General features: G+C 38.6%; 1 protein-coding gene across 2 annotated transcripts; it reads right to left on the reverse strand.

Moving 5' to 3' along the window:
• Positions 1 to 824: 824 nt before the first annotated feature.
• Positions 825 to 12173, reverse strand: LOC122078138 (transcription factor VIP1-like). 2 transcript variants are annotated; one of them, XR_006139979.1, is made up of 5 exons: positions 11433 to 12173; positions 10928 to 11060; positions 1569 to 1653; positions 1098 to 1373; positions 825 to 1010 (listed from the first exon to the last, which is right to left on the reverse strand). XR_006139979.1 is itself a non-coding variant. In XM_042643998.1 (4 exons), exons 1-4 carry the CDS (start codon positions 12002 to 12004, stop codon positions 1153 to 1155), a joined length of 1011 nt encoding a protein of 336 aa, XP_042499932.1. In that variant the 5' UTR covers positions 12005 to 12172; the 3' UTR covers positions 825 to 1152. The 2 variants fall into 2 exon arrangements, 1 of the variants encoding a protein (XP_042499932.1); XM_042643998.1 differs by having other exon boundaries at positions 825 to 1373; positions 11433 to 12172.
• Positions 12174 to 19517: the final 7344 nt, after the last annotated feature.

Here is a 19517-nt window from a genome sequence, read left to right on the forward strand (position 1 = left end):
TCCACTTCATGGCATCGTCCTGTATTAAACAAATGCCAAATTTGGGTCCCACCACAAGTCTCAACAGTTCAACTGTTTGTTCGTCCAACCACATTGTTGTGAACCCTTTCATTGGTACCCTAGTTCCCACCAAGCCAAACAGTTGGTAAACAGCTTCCCTCGACTGTGAAAGAACTAATCCTATAGCAATCATACCCGAAAGATACTGCCATTTATTTGTTGTGCACCCCCCCCCAACCCAGTTGACCATCACGCACATACAAGAACCACTCTCCCACAGGAAATACTTACCCTTGTTTCATTTTGCACCATAACAAAATTTTGCTCATGGTATATCACTTGTTGCCTACCAACATTAGAGAAGCCAAGAAGCCAAAGTGACCAGGTAGGATGAGCACAGCCCATGTATGGCTCCGACATGGAACATAGGGACAAGTGAGCTTCCCGCACAATGATAAAATGATAATCTAATCAGAAGATTGAAGAGTTAAATATAACCACAACAAACGGATAGTCAGAATCACTATTTCACTTGAATCACTATTTCATTTCGGCCTTCCCCTGGGCATCCACCCTAGACAACAGACAAAATGAGTATTCCCTGCTCTCAGGAAGGATAATGGAATAGCATAGCAGCATTTGTGCGGCCAACTCAGGGTAGCAGATTGAGGAGCATTACTCCAAAGGAAAGGCCTGGCTAAAACACAAAATGTAGCTCAATGCCCTTGACCACTCTTACAGCAAACAATCACAAATGGTAGGACATAACAATCTAAACTGAATATATAAAGGAAAATTGAAACACAAAAAACAAAACTCAAAACTGAAGGTAACTGGTCTCCAACATTTCCTAATTAGAATTTGACAACAATGTTCATCCATCCACCATCCACATAGTCCATCAGAAGCTAATCGATCTGCTACATTATTCAGATTCTAAGGAAAGCATACCTATATGTAAAAAAGATGCAAGGGACTGATCCAAGTTAAGACACTCTTCACAACCCTACCTGCACCACATAAACATATACATATACTAATATACAGTCTATATACAAAACCAACCTACAATAATTTAGCTTCTTACTTGTGATTACCAATTTGTCATAAAAAGGACACTTTGGCACCAAATTTATTGGGCCAAGGATGCAATTAGGTCCTCTGCTGGAAATCCTGTTGGGGCTGACCATTGGGAGATGTCTGAGTGCGGAGCTGCCGGTGGGTCTGATGATTGCCAAAATGGCTCAGAGCCTGGGATCCAGGGAAGAACTGGGTAGGCAATCCTTGGTTGAAGGAGTTACCATTGACAATTGGTAATTGTCCAGTAGCTATCCGAAGCCGCTGTACTTCATCCCTCAAGGTTTCATTCAGAGCTGAAAGGCACCACACACATCTTTTCAGTTTCAGTCTGATCAAATCTAATTGCACTTGTTATTATAAAATAATAATAATAATAAATCTTATTGCACTTGTTTGCAATAAAAAGAAGACGGATATAATCTGGACTGGTCCAGCACAAACAAGAACCTCAGCAAATAATAGAGCACTTTGTTCTCCAATATACATACCATCTCGTAGCTGTGCTTGTTGCTCCATAGCCTGCAACCTCATTTTGAGTTCTTTGTTCTCGGTAGTCAAACCAGTTGTGTCTCTCTGCATTAAATGAAAGCAAGCTCAGATCTTGGTACTCCAGGCAAATTGATGGCTAGTCCATAGAGCCAAAGTTTCATACAAACACCATTAAGATAAACAATACACTCATTTATGTCAGACGTGTCTGTATTTATTACTTTATGAAAAACAGATTTTAGGAAAATGAAAGCTCTACAAAAATATAAATTACGACGACAAAGGGATGGGCCATATGTAATAAGGAAAATTGACAGTAAAAGAACAGTACAATTGCCCAAATACAGATGTGTGCCCACTCCATGATGCAGTCAAAGGATTGAAAACCCCAATTATATCTGCCATTAATAAGCTCAAAGGAATTCGAAGGAGAAAATCTTATAACAAAATTTATGAAGATGTAATTAAGGAGGAGAAGAGATACAGTAATAATAACGGTAAAGAAATACTAGAGAAGCAAAAGAGGGTTAAGAATCCAAACCAACAATGCCAACCAAGTTACCCTGGGAAAACAGAAAGAAATCGACCATGATTCTTTCCCCAAAGCAACACCAATACCAATACCAATACCAATACCCCCAAGGCTGTCATCAACTCAGTATCACAAATAAAGTTGTTCACAGCCATATATAGATTAACCCTCTCAAAACGAGATTAGACAGATTCTAAGACAATCCTGAAACAACTAGGAAATACTCTCTTTAACAAAGACTCCTAATATGAATCTAATTACAATATGGCAACTCCCATGATTGTTCAATCCTATTCCTACTAATTGTAACAAAGTATAGGACTGACACCCAACAATCACAAAGAGAACAAGAGAAGAAGAAGAAGAAGAGAGGTGAACCAAGACTGCTAGTTTACTAATAAAATAAATAGACCTAAAACAGAACTCTTAATCTATTAGACTTCATAAATAAGAAATACTGTCACATATTAACACTCCCATCAATAACTTCACCATAACTCTCCAATACAAGTCGGAATCAGAAGATCTGGTCCCGTTGAATAGGAAATTCAATAACCTTTCAAACAACAGCAATATCATGTCAAGTAGAGAAGTTTTGACCATTCAAAAATAGGCTTCAAGAATATTGACGGAAATAGCACAATTTCCTATGATGCAAAATCCCTGATCACCAACAAACACTGTACTTTGTGAAGCATCCAGAACACTCATTGTGATACTCCTGCATTAGTTCCACCTTAATTAATCCATCATCCAAAGCATTTATTGGCCTCATCCTCCAACCATGTCCTAAATCAAACTAGAAACTAATTGTTCATGTTGAGCAGCCATCCAACAAGGGTTCTGCCATGGAGGTTATTGACGGAAAAGATATCATTATTCCAAAAGAGAGATGTTAAATTTCACCAAGGTAGGTGAACTTTGTAGATTCATCAGTTGCCATGTAGCAAGAAATAGTGGACATGAGCAGATCCATGTTGTAGAGGATCCTATATCCATCTCTAAAATTCAGACTGCTACCTGTAGTGTGGGTTAACTGATGGTTCGAAGTTGTCTTGGAGACACTTTTAACTCATGTAGCGTGTTTATTTACTGTTGAAACTCAACCAATAAGGTGAATGAAGATCCCTTTATAACATGTACCCACCCAAATGTCGATCAAGTGCTCGTCAAGTGGCAAGTTGTGCATTTGGAAAGTTCTGATACGTGCATGGAAGGGAGGGAGAAAAGATTGGAATAAATAAAATAAAAATAAGAAGAATTAAAGAAATTGGAGAGAAATGATGGTGGATGGTAATGTTCAAAGCGTCGGCCCTCATTAAATCGGCCCTGCACGAAATATTTCTTCGACAGATGGAGAAGGGATTATAGGTGAGGGCCACAGTCAAGAAAAAGGGAAAAAATTAGGGTTTACAGGAAACTCAACATACGTAAAGTAACTACTCTACCACTTCCTATAATTTCTCCCACTATAACATACTCCTCCCATGAACAACAACTGAGAATATAACTAAAAGTGATTAAGTACCTATCCTTTGGTACCTCAATGGATAGTTAAATTAACTCTTCCCCTCCCACGCACATAGTCAACCCATGCATGTATCATTATAAAAACAAAATTTTGATACCCTTTTCTCAAGGAATAAGGCACGTAACAAGTTCACCAAGCCTAGTGGACATTTTCTGTCCTTATTCCCCCTCCCCTGCCCCCCGCCAAAAAAAAAGAGGTAAAGGAAAATGTTTTCAGGCAGACAGATAATATAGTCAATCTCGTTAAAATGCACCACCTAACCACACTATTGCTTGAGTAGTATTGCAGCCATCTTCTCTTCCTCAGTTCCTTGTTACCACTACCTTCAACCAGGATTTACCCATTGCTGTAGTTAGTTTTCTATACCAACACCAGAAGAACCATAGTTCTAAATCTTGGTCGACTGAACTTCCCCAGTTTCCAGCTGAGCCTAGACGAAACCAAGGGCTGAATTCAATTTGTTACTGGTTTCAACAAGTTTCGACGATATTGCGCAAATATTGGTAGTTTTGACCAATTTCACCAGTTTTGAGTCTTTTGACTAGCCTAGTTTCGGTAGTTTCAACAATTTTTAACCAGCCCATGACATGTTGAATTCTGCCCCAAAAAATACCAGGTTTTGACTGTTTGGATCCATATCTCGGTTTTGAGCTGGGTGTAAACCTGCCTCAAGATTGAAATTCCTATCCTTGGGAAGAATAATGACATTTTCTCAGGGTTCTATCTTCTCAAAAATGAAAGGTGACTAGTTGTCGGACAAGGTAGTCGTCCTTGGGCAATGGGGCACCAAAGAGATGAGAAACATGCAAAGATCTGATAACCAGATTCCCAAACGATTTAGTACACATTTGGAATAGGGAACATCTCATCAACTACTATACTCTATTTCTGTATCACACTTACATTAAAACTAGAAATCTGTCAAAATAAACTAATCTGTTTGAGGCCCATAAATAAACCCCAAATTTAGACATTTATATTATTGGACTTGGTTTGAAGTCTAATTTTATTTAAAAGGCAACGATAGAAATTCATTTAAAAGGAGAAAGAAAAGAGAGTTCAAGAAGGGGTGCAGACCTGTGGTAGTACTGCTGCTGATGACATTGGCTAGGCTACTATATCACCAACTATTACCATTCCATCTGGCAGCTCAAAGTGTCCATCCTGTTTTATAACTGGACAATATGATATTCAAGATGTGACCCATGGGAAAAAATGCAGATGGAAGAATTGTTGAGGGCAATGTCATGCATCTGCCATAAGATCCCTATATGCATACCTCCTCAAGACATACATGTCTGCACTAACACACTCTAGAAGGGAGTTGACATAGGTCCACAACTTGATATTGGTGAGGAGAGAGTATAATGCAGGACTGGTTGATTGAGAATTCCAGCATAAAGAAGGGGAAGAAAAGCTCATACAGTTTGGTTTGGTTTCGTCTGATTCAACCTTGAACCAGTGTTTAGGTTCAAACCAACCCCTGCAGTTCGAAATTTGGTTCAGATCTGGTCCTAGAAACAAGATTTGTCAAGCTAGTTTGGAGACTTTAATATGGCATGCAATTCCAAAATTCCTGATTTTCAGGAATTTCATTTATGAAAGTAAAAAGAGATTGGCGTTCAATACGAATCAACAGATATGGTCGATCTAATACGGATATCTAAAACCTAGATGGTTCATGAAGTGAAGATAATGAGTTCGACTTTAATCCTCGTGGGTTTTGGAGTCTTTACTGATATCAGGTTAATTTTCCTAGTTTAGAGGGATTCATGATTTATGGATTAAGTTTTTCTTCGTCTCTTCGTTCTTGTTCATTTAATGACTATGATTAGATTCTGGGTTAATCACTAAATTCCACCTCCTATTGCATAAGGTCAAAAATACCTTTCGTAATCCAATTGGTTGAATCCCATAGTTGAAGAGAATCTCTTTTCACCATGGTTGAAGAGAATTGGATTCCCTGATTTATAATACGGGATCCATTATGTTTTGTGGTGAAAGCCAAACTTTTTATTTTTTTACTTGTATTATTGATAGAATGACACGAATCTTAAGTAGAGTAGATGATAAAGCAAAAGGACCCATCATTTTTATGTGTACTACTGTGTACCACTTCAAATAACAGTACAACAACAATCAAAACCTTATCCCAACTTAATGGGGTCAGCTACATGGAGATTCCAAGCAAGGGCGAGCACAAAGATCCATGCAAAAAGATTAACGGGTTATGGCTAATTATAATAAGTGTCAGTTGTCAACGTGACACACCACTACAGCCGCAAGACTTATAATGATAGAGTATAATAAGGTACCGACTATCTACCTGACGTACCATATAGATCGGTCAAGCCAAAGCATCCTACATGCATTTTGCTACGTAATCTTTCTACAACAAAAAAAAAAAGTATATATATATACACACACCAATACAAGCATATGTGGGGGGTGTTAAAATTCGGCCTTAACCAGTTCGATCAACCAAACTCAACTCCTATAGGCCTGACTTTGATCTGGGGTTTTTGGTTCAGAGTTGGCCCTAGAAATCAAATATTGTAGAGCTAGTTTGGATATTTTAATATTTCATGCAATGCCATAATTCCTGATTTTCAGGAATTTCATCTTCACAGCTCACACAACTCGTGGGGTCCAGTAGGACTTTTATGGCTTGCGTTTACAAATTTCCTAAAATTTAGGAACCTAATTTTGAGCCCAATTGTGTTTTTTAGTAGAGTTTTTATTTCTTGTATTTTATTATCATTAAGTTGATAAGTGAGACGGAAAGGGTAGACCTCGGCGCAACGGTAAGGTTTCTCTATTGCGAGCTAGTGCTCATGGTTCAAGACGGGAAACAGCCTCTCCGTGAAGCAGGGGTAAGGCTGCTTACATTATGACCATCCCCAGACCTTGCAGTGGCAGGAGCCTCAGGCACTGGGTATGCAGTTTTTTTTTTTTTTTTTTGCATGTGTGAGTGTTAAGCGAGACAGGGATATGTCCAGTCCCTTTCTTTATTTAGTTTAGTTTCTCTTTTAGTGTCAGTTTCCTAGATAGATAAGGAACTTATCCTTAGCTCATGCAAGGAGGGAGATTTCCTTTGCTTATTTGGTCTAATATTTCCTTCTAGAGTCTGAATAGCTTAGAAGAATGGTTACAAATACAGTTGTAAGCTTAGACAGCACCCATCGATTAATGGAATAAAAATTGAGCTTTTATATTGAAAGGTGAGATTATTGTCTACCTTCTCTTGCTGTCTTGACACGATTCAGATTTCTTTCTCTCTCCCTAAGAGTCTGACTCTTGTTCTCTCTCCTCTCAAATGTCTCCTACCTGCAGCACTAATACAGGTTTCTCCTACCCTTTTTCCTTCAACTTTCCCCCATCTCTGTTATCAGATTCTGATCAGAGTTCAGAATTAAATCTTTGTCCTCCTATCTTTCAAGTAAGCCCACCACCAGCAAATCCATCGATCCGATAAGCAACAGGGTAGCAACACATTTTTTATCCTCAAGTAGGTTTGACAAAATGAATTTGGTTTATTGATTCTTAGATACAGACTCTTTCAGGTTTCATTTTTTATTTCATATTTTGAATCTCAAGGTGTGTATCAGGTGTGTCTAGTCAGATATATTTAACAGTTTATTTATTTATTTTTTCACTTGGTTCGCTTCTAACCAAAATAGAGGCGGCCTTAAGAAAGCAAAAGAGCCTAAGAGAAAATACCAATGGTCACGCAGACCTTAAATCCATATCAATCATAGGTGACCACCAAATGGACTAGGATTGGTTCCTAGGCATTTCTGAAAGCATAATTGCTATACAGCCTGGCTAAGTAACTCCCAAAAATGATTCAAACTACCACTTATCTAACACATTCTAAACTTTATACACTTACCTAAAAACATATCGTAAAACCATGACAATGGAGATGTGGGCTTGAAATTTCGCAAGCCACATATCCTTATAAAGTTAATGGAGACCCTAATTCAGACACTACTAGATTCAGGTAAGCAAGATCATCTTGCCTCCCCCTCCAAGCATCCAAAAGATATAGAAATCTAAGAACTAGATTGATTTCTCAATTTCTACAATGAAATAGTTTGGAGCTGGAAAGTAGACCCCTTAAAATATAAATCCTGCCTTCAGGATGTACACTTTACAATGCACATATGATAACAAACCTTCACTTGCTAAAGGGAAGAAATGAATGTTCTCAAAACCTTATGTGCTCATAGAACTGGAATATTGCCTTGGCAGGATTCTCCTATTGTATCGCATCGGGCCTTGGTGATGTCACATCATAGTTGTCACCATAGTTCAAAATCTCGGTCGAATTTCCCAGTTTTGAGCAGGGTCGAAACGAAATGTTATTGGTTTCAACGATATTTTGCACATTTCGGTAGTTTCAACCAGTTTTGAGTCTTTTGACCAGCCTAGTTTCAACCAGTCTTGACCAGCCCATGACATGTCGAATTTTGCCCCAAAAGTACCTGGTTTCGACTGTTCAATCCACATCACGGTTTCGAGCTGGATCAAAACCTGCCTCGAGATCAAAATTTTTATCCTTGGTTGCCATAGTGTCTAGGCAACACATTGACAAGTATGTGTCACATACACGCACACACGAACTAAATTATTGTCATTGAATGATCAAGGTAATTATTTTGAACTCTAATGTAATTATAATAGGGGATTAACAACTAATCATCAATAAAGGGTTATTAGCCACCCATGAATCAAAGAGTGGAGAAATATGTCCCTTGTCCTAAAACATCCCAAATCAGGTCATAACGTCATATTAGTAGTTCATCATGATCTAACCTTGACTGAATGGTTCTAACATTTGATTTTATTGTTTTTCCAAAAAATGGGATGACTTTAATAGTTCGGTCCAGTTCTTGATACATTTCAGTTCACAAACAAGCAAACCTCTGACAGAGACAAGTTGATGAACTGACAGAACAGTCCCATCCACATCCACAGATCACTGAAATCCCCAGCCCTTGATGGCTGTTTCCATCCTAATCGTATTTCACCACCTAATCAACCTGTTACTTCAATGGGATGATTTCCCCATGAACTCTCATGGATTCCCCCCCAAGGGAATTTTTTTTTAAAAACCCAGTAAGTAGCAGGTGACAAGAAACTAAAAAACTGTGATATGCCCCGAAGGCTCCCAGGGAATGTGTTCCAATGCTTGGAGAATCAATGAACTATTTGCCAATTTCAAATGAAGTGGAAATTTGGAGCTACTTTTAAGGTTTTTTGTTCGCTTTGGGTTCCATTGAAGATGTAGTCAACAGATGTTGGAAATTTTGCTTCCAATGGAAAAGAGGCACTCTCATGTTGACCTTGATGGTTGGACTATCAGCCATTAAGGAGGGAAAAAAAGATAGTATACCCAAGAACAGAAGAGAATTCATCGAGATGACCCTCCTCCCCTCAGATGACATAACAATAATCCCCACACCCTACTAAGGACACCATTAAACTCAAATATGATCACTTCTCCATGGGCCCCAGGGATGTGTAGATGCCCTTAATAGAAATTTCTGGCCCTATGGCGCAAGCATATTCTGGACTATTGAACTCTCTTTCCTTGAGAGACCAATTGTAGAGGTTGACAGTTCTTTGGGGGGGGGGGGGGGCAGGGGGGTTTGTTGCAGTGATGGGGAGATGAATAATGGATTTGTTATTATCAGTAATGAGGAATACATGAATAAAAAAACTAGCCATTTATTGGTCCTTTTTGTTGCCTAAGGACAGCATACTTGATGATCAAAGAGCACATTAATAAAAAAAAAAATCAATATAAGAACATATGCCTTATGAGGTGTTGAAACCTGCAATCTACAATGAATCCAAGGTTCCTAGTCCATGAGTGATGCCACAATGTAATCATAGGTCTAGGTCTTCACTGTTCCTGGTAGCCCAAAGTCTTTGAATTGGTCAATGACCACTGTACAGGACAGCAATCTCTGCCTACTTTCTTCCCACCAACTCTTAAACCCTAGGTCATGAACCTCTGAACTGGTTCATTCAGAATTTTGGTGTTCTCTCACATCTTAATTTGTTAGTCGAGCCATCAAAAGAAATTGGCCCATCACTGATGGACACTCCGGCATTCAAAGCCAAGATAAAGAAATGAAGGTAACCTCCATCAACTGCAACCATAGTTGTCAAGGCGTCGCCTAGGCGTCCAGGCGGTTTGCCTGGGGCCTAGGCGACAATGGCCTTGTTGCACTGCATGCCGCCTTGTGTTTCGGCACTTATTTATGCCAAATATCATTCAAGTAAATGTTTTTAATATTTGTTATTTCATTTACTTAAGATATTATTCATAAATAAGCAAATACCCCCTATTTGAATCCAATAAAAATAGTTTAAAAATCAAATTCCAAAAGGAAAAAAAGTCAACCCCCCAGTCCAAGAACAAAAACTGGATTTGGTTATAGGGACGATTTTCAACTTTTAAATGCTAGGGTTTTTCTCAATTATGAAAATTTTATAAATTCTATCATGTTAAAACATTGCTAAAAACCAAAAGTCCGGTAAAAAAATATTTTGTTTTGATATTCATAAAATTATTTTCATTCAAGCGATTTTAACAGTATTCGCGCACTTAAAAATAAGTTTGACTGAAGCATAACTTTGTCATTGCAACTCATATTTAAGTAATCTTAGACTTGTTAGAAAACTGGTTTTATATTATAACTAATACAAAAAGCCTAATGTAAAAATAAAATCATTTGACCAGTCAAACTTATTATAGAATAAGAGCAATTCTCTAAATGTTGATTTTTTATAACTTAATATGACTTAATATTAATTTTTTTTTATTTGATGTGGCTAAATGTTGACTTTTAATGACTTGATGTGGCTTAATCTTGATTTTTTATGATACAAGGTATATATAACTTACTAAATAATGTTATAAAATAGGAAAAATAAAAAATAACACTTGTTCGCCTAGTTCGCCTTAAGGCGGGCGCCTTCTCGCCTAAGCGCTTAGACAACCCTCCACCGCCTTGGTTCGCCTTAGCGCCGTGACAACTATGACTGCAACCAATCCAACCACATAGAAGATTCAACTATTCTATTATAAACCACAAGCTTGTTATCATATATAGCAACTCACCCAAAGCCAATTCTAATCTAGGCCTCTCCTGATCCTCACAAATTTTAGGCATCTATACCAGGGAGCATAAATCCAATTTTTACGGTTTTTTTTTAAACCTTTCTTTCTCTCTCTTTATACTATCAGAGGTAAATGCACAGAACCAGTTGAAAGTTGATACCTGCAGCATTGTAACTTGTGCTGAGAGGGTGGTTGCCTCAGTTTGAAGTGTCTGCACCTTCCTCTCCAGTTCACCAGTATATCGAATCTTCCTCTCCTTCGACCGTGCTGCAGATTGCCGGTTTGCCAGAATCCTACAGTAGATAATATGGCAAAAACATTACATCAACGAAGTTCAGAATCTTCATAAAATTATTATCTCATCGACTAAGTTCAGTTGAAGTACAACTAATAAAATTACAGCACTAACAAAAAATTCAACAAAATCAGAATCCTTAGGAAATAATATGAGATCTCCCTATTTAAACTTACTGAAAATAATATACCAGGGATTGAACTATACAGAAAAATAACAATAACAATAATAAATACATAAACACAAGTCTAGAGACCTCTCACAGAGTATTCACGACAGTTATACGATCGAAAAGAACAAATCAATTTTGCAAACTGAAACCCATATCAACTAACTAATTTGATCAAAATTGATTAGGGAAAAACCAAACCTTTTGGCTCTCTTTGGGTCAATCAAGGCCAACTCCGCAAGCTTATCAGGTCCCATGGATTTCTTAATACTCTCAGCCGACTCAACCTCGAAGGAAGAAGACGAACCATCCATGGAACTGCTATGCCTATGCATCCTCTTCTCAGGGACTCCACTTTTCCCGCCAAACTTGTCAAATTCAGCTCCACCGCTACCACCACCGACCGGCGACGGTTGAAACCCTAAACCCTCGAAGAAATCAGCATCGACGGAGAGGCTCCGGAAATGGGGCCCACCAGCCAACTTGGGCTTGCCCTTGTCGCCGGTAGAATCATCGGATTTGGCGGAATCGATGGTCATGGGGACGCCACCGTTGCTGTTGTTGTTATCTTCGGAGAGAGAAGGGATGTCGAGGGCGGAGAGGTTGAAGTCGACATCAGGATCGAAAAGGATGTCGTCGTTAAATCGGAAGACGGTTTCAGACTGGGCCCGTCGGTGATGGGAACCACGCTGCGGAATTTCAGGCATCTGATCGATGTCCACTCGGCCAGGGAAGGCATTTCCGGTGGCTCTGCCGGTGAACTGGGAATCCATGCTTTTGATTTGGGTGGGGTTTGCTTCCTGAGGGTTTTTGGGCGGTGATGAGGACTTGTGTCTGGAGATTTTGTGGCTTTGTTTATCAAAGGAGGCATTGAAAGCTCTCGAGATACAGAGTGTGAGAGAGACGTCGAATTTCTTTCCTTATTTTTTCTTTTCCTCTCTAACATTCGCCACTTGTAAAATGGAAATAACGTTGAAAGGGAAGGTCAGTTACGTTTTGGAGCGGAGACACCATGTGGGACCCGGAAGCTCCACTGGTGAGTGGTGAAGACCTGAAGAGGAAAGTTTCTTTACCGTACCAATCTTAATTTGACACATATACAGCAGTGGCAATGTGACTTCACCGTCTCTATTTTATAGAAATAAACTAATATTTGAAATCGGGAGGGAGTGGAGGGAAAAAAAACGGAGAAAGAAAATTTTCCTCTTCCCGTGTAAAACGGATACTGACCATCATCCTCTTCCCTTGTCCCGGCGAACTCTCTCTTGTGTCCCCTGTTGTCACCGCCACAACCTTACCTGAGTAGTCCACCGCCGGAAGAGTTTGTCATTGCTTCAACCTCTGCCGACGCTTGGCTTTCTATGACGTTAGAGAGAAAGAACCTCTCATTTCCTCAGAATCTGCTTCCCTTTCAAAAATCAAAGGTGCAGAAGCAGATTCCTACAACAGAATTTTGAAAGTTGTTTTTTTCCTTGTAATTTAAATTGGATGATGCAAAATACTCAATTAAGTACAAGAAGCTCCTCATCTCTAATTATTCCCCAAACTTCATCTTCCAATTCCAAGTATTTCGTTTCTTCGTTCTGCATCTAGGCAAAGTGTTCTGAAATCTCTACTACACAGAAAATCGAGACAAGGAAAAGCATAGTTATAGGATTCAGATACAGTTCATTATCGTAATCTCGTCTCCGCTTCACTTGTACTCATCTTCTTCACGTCTTGATCGTGTACTAGATGTGAAGGATTTGTCTCTGGATGAGGATTTGCAGTTTCTCTTTTTTTTTTTTCGGTTTTTCTTTTTCTGGTTTTAGAAAAGAAAGGAAAATTATCCCATTGGGTTGAAAGCGGGGATAAAAATCCTCAGCAAATTCCCATCTTATACAATTCATACCCTGCAGAGGTCGACACGTGAACAATTTAAAATAAACGGCTCAAATGCTTTGTTGATTGAAGCTCCACCAAAACCGATTAGAAGCAAATGAATCGATCTATCCAATGAATCAAACCAAACCGGTTCAACTCTCCTATTGGAAGCCATTCACATGACACCCTCTCTCTCACCCCTCTCTGTGTCTTTGCTCACAAAGGGGAAACTCCCGCTGGATCACCCCTCTTTCCCTTCCGTGTAAACAGCCACGGAACAAGAGACGTTTCCAGTTTCAAGGGAGCACACGAGGGATGGTGTCGTTGTTGTAGACTTGAAGACAAATCGGGCACTCTGACCTACCCTTTTCTGGTTTCAGGATGATCATATGACTAATTTATCCTACAATACATCTTTTCATTAGAAGACTCAGGAAAATTTCTTTCTATGTTCCTCTATTCTGTACTGGAGTTGAGAATAGGGCTTAGAAATTTTAGGGTCGGCCAGTGTTTGCAATCCGACTCAGAAACCTCTTCTTATTCTTCTTCTTCTTCTTCTTCCTTCTTCTTCTTTCTTCTTCTCTCTCTCTCCTGTTCTCATCAGTTTAGGGTTCGTTTCTCTCTCTCTCTCTCTCTCTCTCTCTCTCTCTCTCTCTCTCTCTCTCTCTCTCTCTCTCTCTCTCTCTCTCTCTCTCTCTCTCTGCAATTTTTGGTGCTCGGATCTTTGTCTGCTTCTCTTCTCTGGTTGTTATTATATGGTAGCTAGCTCTTAGGGTCATGAGGTAACCAACCTCCATCTGGGGAAGCCAGCATTGAGGTCTTATCGATCTCTGCTGCCGTCGGCGAAGCTTTATCGGCATTGAAAAAGTCTGAAGAAAGCTATTTGAGCATTTGGAGTTTTGATCACTCATCTAATGAAAAACCAGATATCAATGCTTGTCGATGCGTTGGCAAGGTTTGCATGGTGGATGTTAGTTGCTATCTCTATGAGGAAGAGAACCTCTCTTGTCCATCGTCTGCGCTTAAATTTATGTGCTTCTTGCCAAAACTTTTGGTCTTGTGAGGCATGCGGAGCCGCACTCAAAGTTCGAATTTTGAGATTTTTTTTTGTTTTCCCTCGCAAAGAGAGCAAAAAACAAAACCCTAAACTGAAGAAGAAGAAGAAAAGAGGTTTTGGAGTTGGAGAGATGAAACTGGAAATGGTCCGGTTTAATCCGTTGGACAGATCGGTTCATTTACCTCAAACCAGTTTTGGTGGAGCTTTAATCAACAAAGCATCCGAGCCGTCTATTTCAACTTGTCCACGTGTTGACCTCTGCAAGGGGTATTGTATAGAATTGTATGATATGGGAATTTCAGACGATTTTTATCCTTGAAGCAAAGATAGATGATGTCACTCTTTTGTAATTCGTGTCGAATTTATATTGGCATATAGAGAATCTTTTAAACCAGGGAACGCAGAGGATCCGGGTTCGATTGTGTGACGGGTATCGGATTAGATTTTTTTCTAAGAAATTGTTAAAAGGGTACATAACTCACGGTCTCACATACTAGAGGGGGGACACATGTGCGTATGTGACTAGAGTCTATCCTTAGAATTTAGGTCATTCACACTATTGGCGCATACTAGAGAAGAAGGGGTAAACACATGTGACTGAGAGGACCACATGTTACAGGAGTCAATCCTTAGACCTTTCACACTGTTGGCGCACACTAGAGGGGAACGGAGGAACATAGGAGTCGATCCTTAGACCATCCACACTCGGCACACAATAGAGGCGAAAGGGGGGGGGACACATGTGCTAGGTAAGAGATTAGTTGTGAGACCCACTTCCATACAGTAAGAAAAGTCAAAGCCCATTACTGACATGTCATTCACCGACACATTTTGCATCCACATAAGCAAAATTCTATGTATAGTCTAGGGGTGCAAGAGGGCCAAGTTGGGCTAGGCTTCTTAAAACCCTAGCCCAACCCTTAGTCCCCTTAACTAGGCCCAAACCCGCCTTGACCCTTACTCAGGGTCGCAAAACTTCAACCTAAGCCCCACCCTTCAGGATTCAGCCCAACCCTTATCCACCTTGATTGGCCCTGATTTTTCAAGATCGGGCCGGGATGACCTTGACCCTGACCTTGACCTTGACCTCGACCCTGACCCTGGTTTGCCATCAAGGGCCGGGATGACCCTGATTGACCCTAACCCTAAATATTATTTTTTTTTGTAGAAAAAATAAAAGAGATCTTTTTTATTGGTAAAAAAGGTAAGAGAGATCGGTGAGATTGTGAGAAGATATATTTGGAGTTTTGAGGTGTCAATGACTCAATGTGAAATAATATATAAAATTATGTTAAAATTAGGGTCACAACTAGGGTCATAATCAGGGTCAACATCAAGGGAAAAAATCAGGGTAGGGTAGGGCCAAAAGTCAGGGTAAAAAAATCAGTGCCGGGTTCAGGGCTGGCCAAAGATATCAACCCTTACCCACCCTGACCCTGACTCAGGATCAGAAATTTCAGGACCGGGCCAGCCCTCAAGGCCAAAATTTTGTGGTCGGTACTTATTCGGGATCAGGGCGGGCCAAGGGCCGGTCTGGGCCATCAGGGCCAAACTTGCATCCCTAGTATAGACCATCTCCATGTGAACACGCGCAAATGTTATGTCGACTGGTAGAGTGATGGGATTCAGATCCTCTCCAACCGCTAAGACAGCTAGTGCAGCATCTAACGGAGAACCTAGGGTTGGATCAATGACGAAAAAGAAAGAAACACCAAACAAAGAGAGAGACACACACACACACACAATCCTCACTGGTCCTCCTAATTGTGTGGTGGTTGGTCCTTCACAACTGAGCAATCCTTAAGGTTGGGCCATTGACCTTCATTTGGATCGGAATTAGCTGAAACTAATTTTGATTCCGTTCAATTTGGTTTATCCAATCCTTGTATGGAAATTATTGTTATGTTATATTTGGCCGATTCAGATCAATTTCCTACGATCTTGATCATAACTGATCGGAACTGATTAGAGGATGTTGAAGAGTTGATAACACATGTTCCATCTATTGCCATTAAGAGTGAAAAAAAAAAAAAAAAGGCATTTATGAAAACAAAACCACAATATCGTTTAGCTTTAGTTACAGACAACATTTTCATTTATGAGAGTAAAAAGAGATTGGGGTTCAACATGAATCAATAAATACAGTCGATGTGATATCAATATCTAAAACCTAGATGGTTCATGAAGTGGAGATGATGAGTTTGACTCCAATGCATTTGGATTTTTATTTTGGAGTCTTTACATCGATATCAGGTTAATTTTCGTAGCTCAGAGGGATTCATGATTTATGGATAAAGTTGATGCAATGATTATCATTAAATTTTTCACCCTGGAAAAAAAAAATTATGATTAGATTTCGGGTTAATAATTAAACTTCCACCTCTTATTTCATTAGGTCAAAAAATATCCTTGGATCAGATTGAATCTAACGTTGAAGAGATTTTCTTATCACCAAGAAAATCAGATTCCATTAGCCCAATCCAATACGAACCTGAACTTGAAACTAATCCTCGCCAACTTGAATTTGACCGAATTGAAACCAAAGAATGATTTAACTTGAGCTAAATCGGATTGAACCAAGCAATTGTCACCCATAATCATACGTAAGTCATATGTTATCCATTCATAATACACACAAGAGGCTTCAATCTAAAAAGTTTATGAGATAACCAACATTACCCATCGACAAAAGTTGGCCCACACCGTAGATCCACCTGAATTAGTTGGGCCACTTCTAAGCATTTTCTTTTTAGGTATAATCCATCAAGTTCGGACAATCTCAGCTAAATGAGGTTAGCTATATAGATCCTTGCAGTCCAATAGATTTTATCCAAGGTCATACTTGAAATGAGACTAAAATTATGCATATCATTCCTCACTACTTCATCTGTAATTATCTTAGGCTAATCCATAGCTTTTTTAACTCATTCAATTTGAATTAGATTACTCCTCCTCTTATCCATAATTAAGACTACGAAGCCCATGAAAACGGTATAAAACCTTAAATTTGTAACCAACAATTAAACTCGACCAAAACAAACCACATCCAATTGACACCCCTTCCGTGTTGGTAAGAGAAGATATTTTTCAATACGATTAATAGTGAGGTGAAATTGTGAGAATGGTAATGGCAGCCCACAATGAGCGGTTGGGCCACTTCCAAACATTATTTGATGGAGTTGGGAAACCTGTCGGGTTTGTGGTCAACAGAAGCTTTACCCGTTTTACATTCTAAATCTTATGACTTCGAAGCATATCTGTGTTTTAATATCACCACATAAAATTATGATATAAAGTTGCTTGAAGTATTGCGTTGTTCCTTGATCAACAGCCACCTTATTGTGCAATGTAGAAGGATATAAAGTTTATTTATCAAATTTTATAGTCTAATTCAATCATGATAAGTGGAGAATACAATCATGACAGAAGGAATTAATCAATTAAGTTGAATTTTGAGAAACATAAAAATATTTGGCTGACAAGGCAATGAAAGTGATTTTTTTTTTATTAAGGAATGAGTTTCTTCATGCAAGGGGTGAAGAGGAATATATTATTTTCCAACTCATTGATACTATTGGATTCCATATAGAATTGGTATTTTCAACTTCGTAAGTAAATAAGAGATAAGTGAAATTAATGAGGCTCAAGACTTTGATCTTGGAACCAATTCACCATTGGGAGAGAGATTCATATTCTCCATGGTTGGAGGAAAAATTAATCCTTTACAAACATTAGCACTATGTAAATTATATGGGATCTCGTTATGCTATCCAATGGGTTCTATAGCGGAGAGAAATTGTTTACCAAAAACAAAAAAGCATAGAGAAATGGAACCCAATGCATTAATGGTTGCATATATCCACCGTCATGAGTTGCAACGTTATAGTGCTAGCATTCTTTTCTAAGGAAGATTGGAATGTGAGGGACGAGAGACTTTGGGAAAACATATTAAAACGGAAAGCTATCTATGAAGAGAAGGCCATTTACATTGAGAGATGTTAGGAGATACTGATGAATGAAGTTTTAAAAAAAAAAAAAAATTAATTTTAAAATTTAAAAAATTTAAAAAATTTTACAAAAAAATTTTAAAAAAAATCTAAGAAGATCATTTTCTTAGATAATTTTAGGATACAATGAGTAAAAGATTGGGAGATAGGGAGTTGAGTAATCAGACGTGTGTCACCTAATACTTGTGTGGTGTGCGATGTAAAAGCATATAGCTGCTAAATATTGATACATGGTTGGTACTAGAAAGGTTAATTTTCTTTTACTACGGCATCCACTTAGTAAGAGTTTTATGTACGGTTTGACGAACACTAGGATAGCCTAGTGGTGGCAACTCCAACTTGAAAAGTTGGTGCCCAGGGGAGAAAGTCATGGGACCCAACCTTATCGTATGCATTGTGCGAATTGGAGATTATGTGGATAGGCGCACGGTTTCTGGTTTGATTCCCTATCTGTGCATCTACGATAAAAAAAGAGTTTTAGGTACGATATAGTAGCTTATTGTTCTTAGTGAAAAAATATGGTACCTTATTGATACTGCATTGATACATTGTATATTTGATAGTTTATTTGCATTTGTTCAATGAGGCTTAATAGACGTATATTTCGTTTGAATTCAAATTATATTAAAACATTCATGGTAATCAAAGTGAATATCTATGTAAAAATTCCAAATAGTCAAATAGTATAAATCCACATGTCACTAGTCAATAGTACCCAACAGCATTTATCAAAAAAAATCCGAACAGCCCTTATAAATGATGGAAATTTATGTGAGAGTAGGTACAAGTTGTAACAAATTTTGTTTGAGATAAACAATTAATTTTTGAATTAATCCAAAATTGGGGGAGATATTCTTCACGAATGGTGACGCTATGATTAAATTATGGGTTCATCATTAGCTCTCATACTCTATGTGGAACAATGTGTGGTACTGTGGTCCATCTGTTATAAATTATGTTGTTTAATTGAAAAAGAAGTTTGAAAGTGCAAGTATTTTTGTCCATAGTCTATAACATTTAGGAGAATGATTCCTTGAGGTAGAGAATATTAACACCTTTGTGTCTATCTCTCTCATTTTCACATAACCTTAAAGATCAGATAACCTTATTGTCCTCCTATGATCATACTGTTTTGGCGCAACTCATTAATGTGCTCCGTACACCCACTTGTTCATAGTATGGACTATGAGCGTGGATCACATTCACGTACAAGAGATCTATGTATTTAGAATCAATTTTCTCTCTTTTTATTTGATAGAGACGTATGTAAACCTGATCCTAATCCATCACCCATGGGCTACACCTCACACGAGTGAATCTCATAAATGAACCTGTTTTGAAATTTAAAGTAAAAGAAGC

Source organism: Macadamia integrifolia, chromosome 5, assembly GCF_013358625.1.
Source record: "Macadamia integrifolia cultivar HAES 741 chromosome 5, SCU_Mint_v3, whole genome shotgun sequence".
Lineage (NCBI taxonomy): Eukaryota > Viridiplantae > Streptophyta > Magnoliopsida > Proteales > Proteaceae > Macadamia > Macadamia integrifolia.

Excerpts from the sequence above, each read along its gene's own strand:
- LOC122078138 (XM_042643998.1), bottom strand. The coding sequence starts at position 12,004 with ATGGATTCCCAGTTCACCGGCAGAGCCACCGGAAATGCCTTCCCTGGC. Across the intron at positions 1,654-10,927 it reads CACAAGTTACAATGCTGCAG|AGAGACACAACTGGTTTGAC; the intron begins GTATCAACTTTC and ends CATTTAATGCAG. Across the intron at positions 1,374-1,568 it reads ACAAGCACAGCTACGAGATG|CTCTGAATGAAACCTTGAGG; the intron begins GTATGTATATTG and ends GGTGCCTTTCAG.